The 20,133-nt window shown below is 37.4% G+C and overlaps 1 protein-coding gene across 3 annotated transcripts in view; it reads right to left on the reverse strand.

Moving 5' to 3' along the window:
- The window catches only part of PCSK5 (proprotein convertase subtilisin/kexin type 5), a 260,747-nt gene that overhangs the window by 227,331 nt on the left and 13,283 nt on the right, over positions 1-20,133 (reverse strand). For all 3 annotated transcript variants that reach the window (XM_086480272.1, XM_086480271.1, XM_086480273.1), the window contains exon 2: positions 8,860-8,964. In XM_086480272.1, the coding sequence (XP_086336398.1) occupies positions 8,860-8,964 (105 nt within the window). The remainder of the gene's footprint in view (positions 1-8,859; positions 8,965-20,133) is intronic.

Below are 20,133 nucleotides of genomic sequence, written 5' to 3' on the forward strand. Positions count from 1 at the left end.
GAAAGGATTTAGAATGAGTATTTTATTTTACTAAAATTGTGTTCCTATTCCTAAAATGCTTTGTGTGACACCAAGAGAAAAATTCAATTCCACTTGATAGAATGCTTAGTACTTGCTCTGCATTTGCCATTTGCGGAAGTTTTTATTCAATGGTTAGCATTGTCCCCATTTCACAGGTAGGGAGTCAGAAACATGAAGCAGAGAAGTCGTATGACGAAGGCAACACACATTCAAGCAGCCCAGCTGTGAAAAGGACATAGCTGCTTGGCACCTCCTCTGAGCCGTTAAAACTTGCAGCTTGTAGGATGGTAAGGATCTGCTAGAGTTAAACAGATCAGCCAAGGAAAATGAGCAGTTTTCAAGTGACATTGACTTTTTAAAATGATACTAAAAGAAAGAACGTTGTAACACACAAAAAGTTGGGAAGGGGTGAAATTCTTTTGCTTTTGTTTGGGGAGGGATGACTTTCCAGTTCCCTGCCCCTGCCTTTAATTCCCTGTTAATAATACCAGATACGACAAATTATCTATGTGTACCATGATTTCTTGATGTTCACCATTTAGAATAGATGGTGAGATAACAATCACTAGAATTAAACATGATTGTCTTGCCTTGTCAGAAACAGACAGACAGATGCATAAAAATGTTGATGTATTACATCAGGAACATGCACTGCTGACAGAAAGTTTTCCAAATGCAAGAGAGGGGAAAAACAAGTATAAAAAAGAACTTCAATCCATTTTCCTCTGAATATCCTGCACTATAACCAATATCATCAGTATCAAGATGAAGCTGGATCCCCTCAGGAAATAGTGTGTAGAAGCTGTTCTGTCACATTCCTAGACAGTCTGCTCTAAGATGCTCCTTTCCAAAACATTTTTTCTTTCAATCTCTCACCCTCCTGATATTCTGGCATTTGGCGCTTCATGATCAGATTCTTCCAGAATGGTGCAACTTTCCCTCGTTCAAAACTAGGATATCCCCACTTCTTCCTCTTCTGACTCTTTCTGATATCCAGCAAATTTATAGCCCAGTAGCCAAACCATCAATTTGCCATCTCTCTGCCACTAGCAATGCAAACTGACTCTAATGACAGCAAAAGCACACTTAGTATAATATGAGACCATTGCAGCTGTCAGAACTGCTGTCTTCCCTGGCAAGCTCTTAGATCACAGATTAGAAATGAAAGGACTAATTCTCCTTATTTCTTTTTAAACATATAGCTGCCCTATCATTTTTCACCTATAAACTCACTTTGCTGCTAAAAACCACAGGAGCATGTACTGATTTACTGGAAATGTGAAGAAACTCAAATGTTATTAACACCTACTAGCATCCACGGACTACAGATTGCCAAGCAGTTTCCTTTATAACATGTTTATAACTGCTATAATGAAATAGTCTCATTACGGGTTTAAATTTCCCACACATATAGTTACCTAAAGTGCTTTCATCATCGTTAAGGCTGGGCAAAATCCTTTAGAAGTTCCTGAATTGCGAGACGAATGTAACAACCTTTTTCTTTTTAGCTGCAAATGGATTTACCTCGGGTTTTTTTAATGCATCATTTGCACTTACAAAATAAAGCTGTATAATCCTGTGTGATCTGGCTGCATATGCACTGTATGTCCCTCATTAATGGTCTCACTTTGAATGAGGATGAGTACTCCCAGCTTGCATGGGGAAACCGAACCAGGCAGATGTCCCATTAAGCAAGAAAGTAATAGCCATGTGTTTAGAAATTCTGACAGAGAGGTGCTGAGAAATCTTATCCCAGAATGGCAAGATTTTAGAAAGCATTTAGAGAACTCAAGGTACACAAGATGAACCTAATGATGCCCCACTAAGTTAGCTACACAGCATGATGCACATACTGTTCACACTTTCAGCAAAAGCGACTGCGACTTCTACTAGTCCCTGCTGAAATCAGCTGCCAGCTGAAGACTCCTATAGCATGCTGCACCATACGGGACTGCATGCTGCCCAAATTGTTTCTCCAACCTCTGCCTCCATGGTGTGATGCTCAAGCGTCCTCTGATGAAGCAATGGATGGATAGAGGTTTTTTCCTCCTTGTTTCTGTTATTTCATTAACGTACAATCAACTTGTCAATTATGATATGCTGAAATGTTCTAATATCTACAGAATAGAAGGTAGGAACAAAACCAAGTATTTACAACTAATTATCTATATCCCAAGTACTTTTATTTTCCAAAGTAAGATGACAAATGCTAAAGCCAATGTTAAATTTGCAGTTAGGTCTAGTAAGACATTTTTCTGAATTTATCCACTGCTGGGATTAGCACTGCAGTTCCAGCGCAGATCTGTCTGCACCAGAAAATGGTGACCACTGTCACATAGGACAAGGTTAGATTTAGGCTTTAAAATACCTAAATATAATTTTTAATTGAAGTTCCATTCAATAAACACTGTCCAAGTGACAGTGAAGGGAAAACATGTACAAAACTTTTCCCTAATTTGTCCTCAAATTCAAGAAATTTAAGACATATGTTACATTTTTAATATTAAATTCTGAATGTAGCACTGTGTAACATTCTCTTGCAGAAATATTTGTTCCCTACACAGCAAAAGTATTCCCTGAAGGTAATTTTCCTCTCCTAAAGAACATACCTATGTATTTTTGAAGGTTCCTAAACGAATTTCTGTAACAAGATCCAGGCTACAGTCACGAATATTGCCACTGATCCTAACCTCTGCTCAACATGTTTACTGGAAAGAGAATGTATTTTAACAGCAGAACACAAACTATGAATCAAAAGCCAAAGAGTCCCATGGCACAAGCCTCAAATTCACCAAGTACAGAGAAGTCAAAGAATACAATTTCTCAAAACAAAAATCCTCTGTGTTTTTGAACAACTCTAAGCTACAATCCAGCTAATTTTTTTGAGTTTTATTATGTTCAAGACACATGTTGCTCTGCAAAATTCAGAATGGGTTGCTCCCCCCACCTTGATTGAGTCCCTTGCAGAGCCCCAGGCCATTGCACATATGTAGGGTCTTCTGCTTTTGCCTCTCCAAAACCAGAAGGCTCCAAATACATCAAACTCAAAAGACCCATGAAATCTGCCTCATTTTGAATATTCTTGTCTCTGAAGATTTTAGCTACTTCTCTGAGAGACGGCTAAGTCCTTCCCTGCCTCTCTAGAGTCAGCCAACACCCTTCTCATTGACAATGAAGTCCAGAGACCGTAACAGCAGCTCTACCACAATCCCTATAAACTGTTGAGTGCTGGAATGGGGTATTTGGCAGCTAGTCTGACATTGGGCTTCTGTGATGTTGTGATAACTTGATAAAAAGGGTGGAGCACTGAAGTTTTTCACAGCATACTACTGGCCAAAATCTTGACCCAACTCCTTGCCATCCCGTGGTCTTTCAATATCCCTGCCCATCTCATTACCAGCTTAAGAAAATAATGATAGCAAATAGCAAAAGAATGCAATCCTGATGAATAAGGTTTTTTTCATTTCTCAAACCACTTACTATACTAATTGGGAAGTGAGCCAGTTAAAACCTCTTGACTAATGTCCAATTCTTGCCCAGAAGTTAACAGTGAGATTGTCATCACCAAGGAGTTCCGTAAAATGACTCGGCAAACAGAAAATTGGAATGTTCTGAAATCTAGTATTTTTAATGCACATGCAACTAGCAATATCTAGGGACAAAAAACTCTTTGAGACAGACGCTAACAACTGGGATAATCAGGATGAAATGGAAATGTAAGTGTGGTAATCAAACCCAGTAATTTACTTCAAAAAACACTTCTATATTTCCCGACGGTAGACGTTTTTCCTTTCTAAAATTATATTACATTGAATTCCTACTGGCCATTTTTCTGCTTTTAGTGGAAAACATCAAAAGGTAATTCCACTAGGAAGATTCGGTGATTATTTTTTGAGGGTTTCTTTAAGTACTAATAGAACAGTCAGCTATCTCATTAATATAGTCATAGAATTAGACATTAACAAAGCTTCTATTCTTCACAAATAAACCTCAGTCCCATTAGTGTTACAATTAACTTCATTTATCTACAATAGGTAGGAATACTTAATGAAGAGAAATTATATAACAAAATTTGCTGAAGAACTATTACCTCCTATTACAGCAGTAGTGGATTTGTCCAGTACTGTACAAGGGGAATGCCACATATATTCATGTGATACTGCCCGAACATGTCCTGGATTAACCTTTTCATCTTTAGTTTATGGTCACCCAAGGTTCAGCTTTGAGCTGGTTTTGTACCATCCACAGATCAAACACTGTTCCATGTGCTAAAAAAGGAAACCAAATTTTAGGCTGCTATTCCTCAGAACGATGAGATGTTTCACCCTACCTTCCCAAGTGTTTCAGGTATCGAGTTGCTGCAGACAAGGGAGAAACCTGCTACAAAACACAGATTCAACTCCACTCCATTACTGCTCTGCTCACTGGGGTTTAACACTGTGGGTTTCCTCTAGGTCTAGGTACATTGTGAACTGCAGTCTAGTCCATACTGGGTCACAAATGAAAGTAAGTTTGATGCAGCCTCAGGATGGTAAAATCATTCTTGATTCCTGCTGAAGCAACACAGACTTCCCAGGGATTTTTGCTTATGGAGAATGTGGTTTAAGCTAAAAATAATATACCAGGCACCCCTATAAGTACAGATTTTAATCACCATTAAGCAAACCAAATACCAACCAACTTGTGCAAACTTTACAACATGACAAGCGGTCAGAACAACACTAATTACAGCAGGAACTAATGCAGCTCTTTGTCAGTGAACAGCAACTTCCTATCTTAAAAAGCCCTGAAAAAAAGATTCAAGTTGTAGGACTATTTGCTCATGTTTATGTGAAACTTTTTAATACTCCAGAGGCAGGTGGTAAAGGGAGATGTTGCTATGCCCTCTCACACATTGTCATTCCGTTCATGTTCTAACTCACCCAGCAACAGGCTCCTTGGAAATAGCAAATCTGATTCTCGATTTTGACTAAGCTAAAGATGGAAGGATTGCTCACGTAAAAGCTTTTTGAGGCAATTAAATAAAGGGTCCAGAGTGGTAAATACGGCATTACTTAATAACTAAAACCTCCAGTCAAACTCTGAACTTGGAAAACAGCATGACTGCTCCTATTAATCTGCAACCAAGTAGAGTAGTATTGATTCCTTGCTCTCTGAGTGCTTGTACAAATTATGGCTACCCAGGCAGACATCAGTAACTCACCCGGTCCCAGTGTTTAACTTTGTGTTAATCTATTTGGCTAACAAAATCTTTTTGATCACTAATGAGGTTTAACAACTTAACACTTAGCATTGCCAATATGAAACACAACGTTACCCATAACAACATTCTCATCTGAATTTCTCTAAGCTCCTTTAGTTCGTATGTACATTAATTTGAATATATTATCAATCTTAAAGCTACCTTTTATTACCTTAAAAATTGTGTTCTTCTAGGATTACTGCTTTGTCATTCATGCTACTTGATTCTGTGGGATATTTTTCACCATATGAGTCACAAATTTCATTATCACAGCCCTTCACTACAAACTCTTCATCTCGCATTAACAGTTCAGCATAAAAAGTCAGCTTTCTCATCTATACTGTCCATTTAACTTCTATGTATTATTGTAATGTGTAGGCACTTCAACTGTGACGTTTCATTGGAACTGAAATCTCATCAGTGATAGAAAAGCTCCACCTTATTTTCCTTGTGCTTTGTATTGATGTAAAGTCTGATTTACAGACTGAGGCTGCAATGATTCTTTGCCATTTTTTCCACTTTGTGGCTCTTCATTTCACCACTGTGGCAAACCCAGAGGTGCAGCACAGCTCTTTATTCCCACCCCTGGAAGTGCTGTAATAATCCGATTTCAACAGAGGGCCTACCAGCAATAAACTCAACTATTTAATAGACTAATTAGAGCTTCATGGTACCTTTCAGTTATGGACTGATTCTGTCCATCTTCCCAGTTTCTGCTCCCATTCTGCTCTGCACTGTAGCTTCATCAAAATAACTCTGCTGAGCAAACTCTATGGAGCTAAAGAAGGCTCTCGATTCATGGTATGGTGCTTTCATTGACCCCTGCCAAAGACCAACCACAAGCAGCACACCAGCTGGAGAGACTGGAAATCTCTGTAATAGATTTCATTCAACACTTAGCTTTGATGCATAGTACTAATCTCTGCTTTGAATCCACAAACTTCTCTCACTTCGTTTTTCTATCAACACATAGGAAATACCACATAACTACACACAGGCCTAGAAAAGATGCTGTGGATAAAGCTATGTTTCAGATTTTCTGCATGACAATCTATGTTAAGGATATTAAAGACTCAGGGACATTAAAGCCTCATTTGGGCATCTCTTCCTAAAACTACTTAATCCATTTCATCTCTAAATGACAACATGTAGCATTGCTTGGCAAGGATGTGGATGACAATGGACAAAATTATGTTACACTGCATACCCTTTATCTTTTCATCTAAATATAGAGTAATGTTTGGTTAATGCTGAGAAAATTGACAAAATGTGTAATCCGCGTGTCTTCAGTTTATGTTCCCTGTTGGATCTATTCATATTGTTTATAACAGTGTCAAGAGGCTTTTCCAGAAGATTTTCATATTACCTATGTATCTTTTCCTGTGCATTCACATAGTGAAATCAAACCCTATCCACACAAGTAGTTTATAACCAAGTTCATAATGGTTCTTCCATTATATGCAGGTCATTTACATAATGAATTGCCACTCAATAAAAATTCCATCATTTAAAATTTCATAAAGCAGCAAATTAGTGATCCACATCTGAAGCAAGCATGGATCAAGTTAATTGTGTGTGCATGTTACACAGAGAGGATTTTAAGCATTAAGTAAACTACCATTAAATGATTTGGAAAGTAAACAAACCTCAGTGTTCCTTTGTTCACAAATACACATGCCACCTTAATCTGCTGCAAATATTGGCATTACAGACATTCACACTCATAAATACAATAGCATATAGTACCAGTGCTTTGAAAAAAAAATGAAAAAGACACATGCAATGTGCCTTATTTAAAGTTAAACCTTTTGGTTTTGAAAGGTTCAGCTTGTATAACACAATTAAGTTTCCAGTCTGCTTAATAATCATTATATATTGTACACACTCAGAACAAACTGGCCTTTATTCTACAAATACATGTCCATATATTGACATGTCTGCAGCTACACAAGAATTCCCAAGCCCAGGTTCAGTGGAGTAGTTGCAAAGTCAAGCACAAACACTTTTGCCAGATCTAAGTATTAGACTGTCAGCTTCTCTTTGGGTACAGAATCATTAACAGGGTTGAGTACCTTGCACAACCCTCACTAGATCCTCTCAATATTAAAGTGATATTTAACCATGATTCAGAAATTCTGTACCAGCAGCAGCACAGACTGGGGACAAGACCTAAAATGCATAACATGGAAAGTGCTGGAAATAAATGATGGCTCTCTGACGATTCTGGCTGTGAGAAGTGCAGAAGGGGTATCTGAAAGATGAGTGTAACACCAAAGTTTATGGTGTTATGGTACATGCATGTGAACTTGTGCATGTGTCCATAAATCATTCCACCTCTGCGCACGCAGGAAAAAGCATGAACTGACACAGATGTAACACTTTCCCTACCTTTTGCAGTATCGTCTATCCTATGTGCAGTGCTTGTTGTTTGAATGGTGGGACTCAGCAGTTGTAAGAATAGAGATTTGGGCCCTGATCATTTTCATACCAATCCCCGAAATACATGCTCAGCAGAGCTGCTGGTGCTCTTAAAGGGTTAAGCAGCTCAGCCCTACCCACACAGGGGTGAACACACTTCGTGTGCACTTCTCTAGTCTTGTCCTCAAGAGGAACTTCAGCCCTAAATATGGCTTTCCAGAATGCAGAAGTATTCCCATATGATGCTCGACTTGCACACTGTATATCTACAGTAATCAAACTGTCTTTTACTGATAACTTTTACTTCTCGTAAAATATTTGTCAAATAAAATCTGACAAATCCTTCAGAGACAACAGTCTTCATCCAAGGACTTAAAAAAAACCTTAACTTTGTTATCATCACTGAAAAACACCAGGGACTTGGGGGTTTGTTGGTGAGACTGGGATGCATGAACAGCATAAAAAAGCTGATGGGATCTTCTCCAAACCTCCTTTCTAAAAGAAAATCAGAGGAAAGACAATTCTACAGTCAGTGATGAAGCTACTAACCACTAAAATCAAAGGATTAAAACAAAAGTGTGTCTTGGGTACAGATACAAGTCAATATTATACTTAACTATAAATCAGTAATTAAATTATGTTGACAGTTACCTATTATAGCATATACTCCAAAGATACGACACCATTTTTCAAACAGATCCTAAAATTAAGATCAGTAGGAACTACCAGAAGAACAACAGAAAAAAAGCATTCTTATTTTAATCCCTTACACACTAAATCCAGAAAAAGACCAGAAAAAGGCAAGAGAAACTTTCCTCTAAACATCGTACCATCCCACATTGCCCACATTCCGAAACCTGGTTGATTTGCAGGAGATCTGCAGACATGAATGTTATACATGTGGGTTTGCAGTGAAGCACAGCACAGTGATTAGTGCATTAACAAAATTTCTGTACTCCTCCACGAATAATGTTGGACCTTATGTTCCAAGAATAGCAGATACTTAATAGCATGGTATTGTCTTCGTTTTGCTTTAATGAGATGCAGAACCTTAGTGAACAGATAGTGTGTCAGTTCTTGTAATGCTATACGCCATTCAGGTGAATGCCCTCTGGTATGATATTTCATATAAAAAATGCAAAGGCTTTTGCCTCAGACACATACATGGATTTTCTTACCTTTGGTTCCATTGAAATGAAGCTGTGGGTACCTCTACTTGAGAGAACTGATCTTTTAATTGTTTTACTATGGTAGAAGTGGTAGTAATCCTTCAGTGTTCCAATCTGTAAGTGGACAGAAGGGAAAAAAAGAGGGAGATTTAATTTATAAAAAGCAGTTTTCTGTTTTTCGTTTCTAAAAGTCTATAAATTATGCAGTTTTCTGTGAGTTGAAATGTTACTTGAACCCGCTGATCATCTTTCAAAAGGACATATGATATGAAATGGATTGAGTGTCCTTGAGGTAATAACTGCATAACCAAAGATAATAATTGAGCTGCTTAGTCTGGCTGTATCTACCTTTTTAATGTTTAATTTATATGCAGTACTTTAAGTAATTCTCTATCAATCTATATACAAACTGCCTTCAAATGGCAAGTATAAAAACCATCAAATGGCTATACAGTTATTAAAAAGCATTCCTTCTTGTTTGCTTAGGGAGATGTACAGTAAAATGCACTAGATTCAGTTATTTATATAATTAAATTATAAAAATAATGTTCACTGCATTAGACTATACAACAACTATAGGCTTCTCTTTCTGCCAAATATGGGCAAAAAAGAAATAGAAGAAAGATGGAAATGGTAACTTCATAGGATAATGACTAGCTCAAAATACAAAATCAATTCATGCAAAATTGCAAATTTCACAACAGTACAACAGAAATACTTCTTATTCATCCTATCAGTACACAGTAGTAATGTAAACATAAAACTAAGACAGCCGTCACAATTTGACAAAGAAATTTTCCTTTCCAGAATCATTAATATTTAAACATTCATCATTTGAAACTTTAGACTCATGCACCTATAAACAAATATTCAGCCTCATCTTTAGGGAGAATGTCTCTCCAGCTCATTTGGAATTTGACCTTCTATTGCACTGCAAATCTCTTAAGACACAATAATTTAGTTAAAAGTTCCTTAAGGATAAGCAAGAAAGGGACAATTGAGCTTACTTTTATTTCAAGTTGAAACCCTGAGTGATCTCTGAAAACAGGTTTGGTTTTGCAAATAAAACTGAATGAAATCACCAGAGAGGATGGAGCAACACTCAAAAACTCTAATCATAAAAAAAAACAAACAGCATTCTGAATTTGCATCTATAGGAATTCACATGTAGGAAACTTGAGAGTTCAACAGTAAAGGTTCAAAGAGAACTGGAAATAAGTCACTGAAAAACTCCAAGAATATGCTTTTAGAGTATAATAAACCAAAAATCTTGAGAAAATATCAAAGTAGACTAAGAAGAAATATTGATAGAAAAGTATTATTCTCAAGGAGCATTTGAATATTTTACCTTAAAGTCTAAAGATGTGAATAGCACAGAGGAATGAGGGAGAAACTTTTTGGGGAAAAAAAAAAAAAACAACACAATTTCAGTGAATTCACCTAATGGGGAATACTGCAACAGGGTCTAAGATACCAATCATAGTCTCTGCAGTTGGTCCTACAGTATCTTCACTTCAGGAAGAATGACTTTAGTTTAAGTCAAATACTGAAACATTCAGTTCAACTGTTTAATCACAAATTAAACAGGAATCAGTTTGACTAAGCCAAATTAAAGTATATTAGCACTGCAATAATAATTTTTGTGCCGCCTTCTCTTTGAAAGCCAATTCCAGCTGACGTGGTGCAACTCTGTAGCATGGATGAACCTGGCCTCACATCTCCACATGCATGCCCATGAATAAATTCTCCTTAAATTCATACAGGGAAGTCTTGTGGACACCTCAAAGAGCTGCAAACCCTGGGCCTTCTGAGGAGGTCCCTGCTGACTGGAAGCTGACCAATGTTACTCCAACCTACAAAAAGGGTGAGAGGGAAGACTTGGAAACTAACAGAATATTTAGTCTAATCTTAATACCTGGAAAAATTATGGAGAAGATTATACTGGGTGCTACTGAAAGGTGTTTGAAGGACAGTATAATCATCAGGCACAGTCAACATGGGTTCATGAAGGGAAAATCCTATCTAATCTGATATCCTTCTATGATAAGGTCAGTTGCCTCATGGATAAAGAGAAAGCAGTGGTTTTTCTGGATTTTAGTAAGGCTTTTGATACCGTCCCTCACAGCATCCTTCTGCACAAGTTGTCCAACTGGGGGATGAGCAGGTTCACAGTGTGCTGGGTGAAGAACTGGCTGAAGGGCAGAGCTCAAAGGGTTGTAGTAAATGGGGCTACATCTGGCTGATGACCAGTCACCAGCGGTGTTCCTCAAGGGTTCAAGGGCCAGTTCTGTTCAATGTATTTGTCAATGATCTGGATGTGGGAGTTGAAGGCACCATTAGCAAGTTTGAGACAACACCAAACTGGGAGGTGCTGCTGACTCTTTTGAGGAACAAGAGGCCTCTCAGAGGGATCTGGATAGACAGCAGCATTGGGCAGTGATGAATGGGACGAAACTTAAGAAGTTGAAATGTCGGATTCGGCACCTGGGATGTAGTAACTCTGGACACAAGTATAGATGGGAGAGGAGTGGCTGGAGAGCAGCCCTGCAGACATTAAGCTCAACAGGAGTCAGCAGTGTGCCCTGGCAGCCAGGAGGGCAAACCACATCCTGCGGTGCATCAAACTCAGCATAAGCAGCCAGTCAAGAGGGGTGATTATCCCGTTGTATTCAGCGCTGGTGCGGCCTCACCTCGAGTACTGTGTGCAGTGCTGGGGCGCCCAGTTGAAGAAGGATGGGAAGGTCCTTGAATGTGTCCAGAGGAGGCCACAAAGCTGGTGGTAGGGCTGGAAGGCATGTCCTGTGAGGAGCGGCTGAGGACTCTGGGCTTGTCTAGTTTGGAGAAAAGGGAGGCTGAGGGGTAACTGCATTGCTCTCTACAGCTTCCTGAGGAGGGGAAGTGGAGAGGAAGGTGTTGAGCTCTTCTCCCTGGGATGCAGTGACAGGATATGTGGGAAAGGCTCAAAGTTGTGTCAGGGGAGGTTCAGACTGGACAGAGGAACCATTTCTTTACTGAGAGGGTGTTCTAACACTGGAACAGGCTTCCTAGAGAGGTGGTTGATACCTCCAAGCCTGTCAATGTTTAAGAGGCATTTGGACAATGCCCTTAATAACATGCTTTAACTTTTGATCAGGCCTGGAGTGGTCAGGCAGTTGGACTAGAGGATTGTTGTAGGTCCCTTCCAACTGAAACAGACTATTCTATCCTATTGCATCACTTTTGACTACATTAACTAGAGTTTATTCTTGAATATAACAGCCTGTAGCACATTGAATGTCCCTTAGCATCAGGCTACTGTTGCACTCTTTCTGAATTATTATTATGTGTACAACCATCAAAATTTTAGTGCCAAGATTAGCACCAGTGCAGGTGATGGCACGCTTCCTTGAGACAAACGGATGTAATCAGTCACTTCCTGGATGTTTCCTGGACTCATCAGTACCATCAAACATGGCTGAAGTGGTAACTACTGGAAAGTGAAGCTATTCTTGCTCAAGTCCTCAGAGACCAGTAAAGAGCATATTCACTATATGACAGTACTCTACATAGGTTACAGATCTTTCATGGACCTTGTTGTCTTCAGAGTGGATTAGAAACCTGCTACTCTGTGTGTGTGTGTCTATGTAAGCACACACATTACTGAAAAGAAACAGCTCATGCAGGTAACTGTATTTTACCACTGCACAGAAATGCATAAATGGAAAGGTCATATTTGAAGGGAAATAAACATCTGTCCTGTTTTGTGCTACACAGATCTCAGTATCACCCAGTTCTCTGTGTCTTGTCTTACACTAGTTTGAGGATTTTATTTATTTATTTATTTACTGAACATACACTCTAGCTGACCCCTCTGAGGGCATCCAAACAGCAAATTTATGAGATGATCTAACTTCACTCCTGAAGGTCCTATAGTTTATCAGAACTAGCTACCCACAGAGGAGACTAGAGGGATCTGTATGCTCTACCTTCCAGCCAAAGGAGGACAGCCTGAAGCTTTGTAATGCTTGACAGCTGTACTCCCTCCAAAACCTTGGGCTGAGGAGACAGAATTAAGCCCTTAGAATTAAGTGTGGTAATTCTAATGCCAAGTCTTTCAGACACCATCAGTTTTCAGATAATAACAATTATTATTATTAATAAAAATTAATTAAAATGGTGAGATCTACAGTTTTAGTTTGTAACTGACAATGAAATAAAAGGATTCCAAATATTTTAAATGGACTTTAATTGACATTCACTAACTGACAGTGTCTCTCACAGTAAGGTAACACTAGCATTATTAAAAATTTTATTGCCCTCTTTTCCCTTAATGGGAATTTACTTAGACCTTCCAAATCCTTGGACCACTTGGAGAACAGTTAAACCATGGAAATATAGCACAATAAAACTTATCATTATGGATATTTTTGTTAAATTGTTTTTTATACTTTATATCAGGTCTTAGAGGCACTCTCAGAGGAAAAGCAATTACAAGGACAGAAACTCCAGACTGCAGAGCTAACTACCTTAGAGATTGATGGCAATTTAACTATTTTATCCTTGGGAGATCTTTGTAATCTCCTTTTTGGACCTGGAGGACCTGCTTTCTTTAAAAAGAAACAGAGAAACATTCCTGAGGAATTGCCTGGCCAAAAGCAAAGAGAACGGATGGTGGGCGCAGTTGAGACTTAGTCTCTTTAGAAGTAATTTTCATCACTGAATATTTTAAATAGATATATACATACATTTTAATAGTACCATACCGTGTTTATTCAAGGATTAAATAATTGCTGGAAGTAACAATCCTCCAATATCACAGTGGAATCCCAGGAAAGCAAAGCATCCAATATTTACATTAATTTTATATTTATTAGGTCTCATTTTCTATTTCATCAGAATGGGGAATTTCACCTACTATGTCTCATTCACAAGAAATAACAGCAAGGTTTACCCACACATGGCATACTGCAGTGAAGTGAAAGACTGGACCACTTTCAGTTTTGGACAATTTGGGGCTCTCACAAAGATCAGTTTATAAAATATTTAGGAGAGAGAAGCACAGGCCTTCCAGACCTTACTCAACATAAAACCTAAAATTCCAACTCTTAAGAAGAGGTCTCTGTCCAAATACTAAAGCTCTCTGCTAGTCCCCTATTTGACTGATATCCTACGCTACTCTGCATGAGTTAAAATAGCAGATAACATTAAATAAAAAGCCAAAACCACTGTGACAACTGAACACTACGGTCTTGTCTTGAGCTATAGCAGCAATACAGCTCTGATGACTAGTCTAAAGGATGGAAATAACGATGTTTAGTCTTTGTATTACAGAGGCTCTCAATCTGCATGTTACAGAAATATCTACCAGGTGGGGGGAAAAAAGTGCACTTTTCATGTGCGTAAAACTTAGTTAAGTAAAGAATTCAAAGCAACAGCAGAACCAAGGTGATGTAGGTATGAACACAGATTGTCACCTCAGATGCAACCCAGACTACTCTGAAACCTTGGATTCCAGCTATGCTCAAATGCCCAGGTAACCCGGTTCTCAGCTCTATTTTAGGCCCAATTAGCTAACGGACATTTGACAGCCCAAGTTGTGAAATCACCTCTGTGTGTGCTCAAGGCAGGAACAGCCTAACTTGCCAGTTCATAATTTTGCTTCTCTCACGTTCTGTTCTCTTCAGGTTTGTTTTAAAGTGAACTGATATGTCTGCAGAGTGTTGTTGTTCCTGAATACTGACACCGAACAAGCTCGGCTTGGTCTTAAATGCACCCCTCCTTCTTGAAACATTTTTTGAGTCTCCTACATGGAGAAAAAAAAAACTATACTGTAATAAAGAGTTCTCGCTCACTTTGTTAAATCTTTGACATGGAGGAAGGGGACAGTTCAGCCAGAAAAAGGAGATTCCCTTCTGAACCACTTACATATGAAAAATAAGCAAAACCCTAAAGCAGGCAGACAGATTAAACCACATGGCTATTAGAGCAGAAACCTCACAATTTCCATAGAAATAAATCAGATTGTATCTGTTCACATGGTAGGAACATGCTAACACTTTACCACTTTACCCTTGACATTCCCTCTCCTTCTGTTTAAACAGGGAGAAAAACATATCACCTTACTGAATTAACATACTCCACTCTGGACAACTTTTGTATTTTTCCTTTGTGTTTCAGCTATTCGAAGGCAGAAATTTTGTCTAGGCACTGACCTTGAGCTAGGAAAGTACAGTTTGGCTTTTTAAACAGCTGATGTCAAAAAAGAACAGAGTCATTAAAATAAAAGAGTTCTGCATTTTGTTCTTTCAGATAACATCACTGCTGTTGCTTACATGCTGCTGTATTTTGCCTTAAAAATTAAGCAAAAACGAAGTCTTTCACTGGAAAAATAAACAAGCTCTCTAGTCTTTTACTTTTCATGTGCCTTTGTTAGTAGGATAAAAAAGTAGCAATACCCTGAGATCAATTATAATTCCTGATATCATTCTAATTCAAAATCAAGGCTGAGAAATTTTTCAAAGTGACTTGTAAATTTTAGTGTGAATCTGAATTTTTATGTATCTGTTAGGAAGCTTTAAAATTCATGGAAAATACTACTGTAGCTAAACTAAGTAAAAATGCAGATTAAAAGAACGTAAAAAGAACATTTCAATTTGCAGTGGAAATTCTTTACATGAGTTGGTATCCATTCCAAAATACTTAATTTTGGATTACCTCTATAAAAATTTTTTTTCTAATAGGTTTTCTTTTCAAGCCTTTCTACTGCATTCCGAATGTAATCTAAACACATTTAGAGTCTTAATTCTAAGCAATAATTAAAATATACTTCAAATTAAATTTAAATTTAAATGTAGAATTCTAAATTCTTAGATTTATTCTGAAATATTTTTAGCATTTCAAAATTCTAATTTTCTGAATAGAGAACTAGTCTATTCTAAATATATTATAAAATACACTTAACAATATAAACCAAATTAAGTTTCCTCTGAGACTAATAATTGGCCTATAACTTTTACAAAGTTCAGGTAAATTGGAAAAAGCTTCCTAGATCATACCTTCTGCATACAGCTTACTTCCCACAGTTGTATTTTAAAGTAAATATTGCCAAAAGAAATTCTGCTTTTTAGATTCTGGTACTGCAGTGCTGTCTTGGTAACTTTATTTAACATGTGGAACTACTTGTGAAAAAAAGAGAAAAAAACAACCTAACAACCAAATAGAAACATAAAATGTTTTGGTTCATCAAAAAAATGGATGTTTTGTCATGTAACAGAATTAAGTTTTAGCACAACTATCTTTGCAAGAATGGGGAAGCATTAAGTCATAAAAGAGGTCACAGGTCTCAGGAGGTAATACAAATTTAGTTATTAGAAAGATATAAATTGGAACTGTATCATAGCTTTATTTTAATACATACTAAATCACACTAAGATTTATTAATTTAATCTATCTTACCATACAGGATGAACAATCCTTCCAAAGAGGATTGTGGCATCTTTTTTGGATTATATATTAATATAAATCCTGTGGATATTGGAACAAAGATCTTTCTGCCTTATTGAGTTCTGAAAGGAGGGAGAGGTTAGCTGATTTTCTTTAAAATAAAAATGCACTTTGATTGTATTTAATTACAAACAATGCTACTTCTAAGACTGCAGGAAAAAAAGAGTAATACTCAAGCCAAATCATAAAAAGAGAAATCCTGAATACACCCGTCAGGTAAATAAAGCCCATAAAAAGCTGCCTGAATAAAGACCAAGCAAAAATGATGTTTGAGTCTTACATGGATGAGCAGCAAAGGGAATTGTGCCTTCTATGCCACAAGTCATATGAGACCACAGTAAATACATATTCCTTCCAAAAATTATGACAGAAGCAGAGCCTGAGCCTGGCCCCTACCTTTTGCTGTTGCAGCTCTGAGAATAAGAACATGCATGAATCTTTATGGGAGGACAAGAGCTGGCAGCCCTCCGTGAATCTGAACTGCACTGCACATTGGTACCCTCTGAATGCTTGCTATGTGGTATCACTTCCCTAGAGATGAGGGCATATAAATATGACCTCAGTGAAGTTGCGAATGAATAAAATGTGATAGGTAGAAGACATCTGGACCGTACGTTGACAGTTCAAACATGAAATTGAAAGAAACTTCACAGTAATACTTGAAATCTTTCTTTTAAAATAAGGAAGTTTCATCCACCTCCTCTCTAGGACTGATAAACAGGTCGGAACTATTAGAGCAACCTTCAAACAAAGCAGCTAATAGTTAATCAACACAGAATCCTTAATTATTGTGGTGGGGGGAAGGCTTTTGTTTGAAGTGCAGATTTGGTCTTCCTACAGATATATCAGCCTAAAAGAGTTGGTGGAGATGGCGAAGGAAGCCATTTCCACATCTGTCATATGAAACGTTACAATTCAAGTTCAACAACGAGCATTAACAATTGCAACCCGAATGTCACTGCGAGCTTCACCTAAGGAGGCATCACATATTGGCAAGTTCATGTCCCTGTCAAATAAAGCAATGCAGGGTTGCTCAGCAACCTGGAACTGTGGGTTTGCAGTTCCAGGGCAACATTACACATGTCATGAAAATTCTCAAAAGGAAATCAATTACCGCCTTCATTCCCATTAATCTTTTCTATTGTTTCTTTTCAATACAGAAAGCAGTGCAATGTAAACTGGTAGTTCATGCCCCTTTTTGTGAAGCCAAATGAGTCACCACCTTATTTCTGCAAGTAAAAATGAGTGCAACGAAGTATATTTATTTTCTGCTGTACGAACAAACTTAACCTCTGCAGTATTTCAAGTGACTTCAACAAAGTCATCACACATTGCAAGTTCAAGCCATAACAAATGTTGCTTGTGTGTGCAAAGAAGCCGTTAGGCAATATGGTAATGTTTGTTTCAGTAAACAGCTCCCATATAAAGCCCCCAAATAGAAAACAAATACCTTTAACATTTTGAGGGGCCAACTAAATTCCCACTGCTTTCTGAAATCTTTTTTCCTCTTTTCTAACTCACTATTCTGGAATTTGAAGTATCTAAATTATATACTGCAATGCCTGAAATAAGCTTTGTCACTATTTTATTGACTTCTAGTACTATTTCATGTTGTATCACTGAACAAATATAAAATGACGCAAGAATGAGGATGGATACTCATTCAGTATCACAAATATTTATTTAAGTAGCAAAAAGAACTGCCATATCCCATACATTATTAGCTACTCCAGACTCTGAGGATTATTGTTTCTTCATAATCTGTATTCTCTGATATGTAATTATAATAAAGCATAAGAACGAGGCTTGACAAATTTCTGACACTGCTATTTCAATCACGCGAACTGTAAAAAGGGTAGTTAAGAAATAGGTTTTATTTTCTAACAAATTAGAGTGAGAGAATTTTCACAGCAAAGAATGTCCATATTCATTCCCTTTTAAATCTGATCATGAAATACTCAACCATCGTCCCTGTCCTGAAACTTGTAAACATCTACCCAGCCCCAGTGGGATCAAGTCCCTTCTCATTTACAAAACCATAAATCAGAAATAACTCTGTTGAAGCTAATGGAATTTAAGAGGCATAAATCAAGGCCAATCAAATCTAATGGGGTTACTTGTACGAGTAAAAGATTTAAGAACTGGGCATCAAGTTAGATCTACTGTTTTATCTCTATTCAGTCATTTAAACATCAGTATAAAACTCTTAAGCACATTAATAGCAAGGCAGTTTGTAACATTCAGAATGACTAATGCAGTGACCTACAGTAGTCATACTGTTTCCACTGAACATTTATATTGCCAGCAATAAACCTTTTCATGCTGTACTTTGTCTTACAAATCTGAACTCAGCTCTTATTGGTCATAGTAAATACAATGTTTTCATTTAACTGACTTTCTCATGAGACTTGATTTTGGCAATTTCCTCCTCTATCACCAATATAATTTACTGAAGAGTAATAAAGAAGTGACTCATGGGAATATCTAGGACTGAGTTAAATTCATCTATGTAATGTGTGTAGGCACTAAATCCGATGCTTTTTTATGGTCAACCTAGATCATACGTCCTTAACTTAGTACTGTTTGTCTGATGATCTTCCACATGCCTAACCGAATACAGAGAAGCATGCAATTTGTCCAGAACCAGGCATGGCGCTGATACATTCATCTATCTTATTTGGTTAATTCTACAGCTGTATGAAAGTTTAGGCTTTTTTGTGTAAAAGTAAGGTTTGCCAGTTTCCATTATTTATTTAAACAGCATCCATACCCACATGTAATCTCACTGATTTTAGTAAGACAACTTGAGCAACAACTATTCATATGAGGAACAGTTTCTGGAGAGGTTCTTATAGTTTCATAAGTTTAATAGTATGACACAAAAAACCCCTCTCTCTTTGACAGGATCCAAAAATACACGTAAAGAAAAGTAAGTAAGCAAATGAGACCAAAAAATAATGCCCAAAATGACTGCATTATGTAGCATTCAAACCTAGTAACAAAGAAAACATCAACATAATCACAACTAATGTTTAGTAAGAATTAAAAAAAAAAAACAAACAAGGGACTGCTAATTCTGGCATAGTCATGTAATATTCCACTTAAAGTAGCTATTTGCATTCACAACAACAACAACAACAACAAAATGTGACATGTTAATTCAAATATACACAGGTTTCTCCTGCTGTACCAACTTCCACGGTGCTGGAAGAATGATTAAGGCTTAATTCAGCTTTCACTGGAATCAGTGGGACCTTCCACTGTATTTAGTGGGAGCTGAAATCAGCACTTAATGAAGAAACACTTAATTGTTTTTTTCCAGACCTCAGTGAGGCCTACATTTTAGATTAAATTAGCAGCCTAACGTCCAAGTTCATATACCAGCTTCCGAATTACTTCATACTACAGAAAAAAAGTCAAGGAGAACTGATATCCAGTTCATGATGAAATATCTAAATACACTAAAACCAATGAAAAACAGGTCACAGCTTTCATACACTGTTTATTCCACACATTTAAAGAATATTCCTTGGTGGACTTCTTGTTTGGAGAGCAGAATCTTACAACCTGAGGCCTGAGTGAATGCTTAGCTGTGTACCTGCAAGTAGATTTTCTGGGAGAAAGGAGAAATCTTTTGCCTGTATATTTTTTAACACATTGGTATTGAATATATAATACCAAAACACTGAAAGAGGGAAAAGCCAGTCAGAATGGTAGTAATAAATTGGATAAAATCATGTATTCTTCTTTACAAATGGATTTGCATTTCCATTTTGAAACATTTGTTTTCATGTCAAATAA

The sequence above is a fragment of the Leptosomus discolor genome, chromosome Z (assembly GCF_034619465.1).
Source record: "Leptosomus discolor isolate bLepDis1 chromosome Z, bLepDis1.hap2, whole genome shotgun sequence".
In the NCBI taxonomy this organism is placed as follows: Eukaryota; Metazoa; Chordata; class Aves; order Leptosomiformes; family Leptosomidae; genus Leptosomus; species Leptosomus discolor.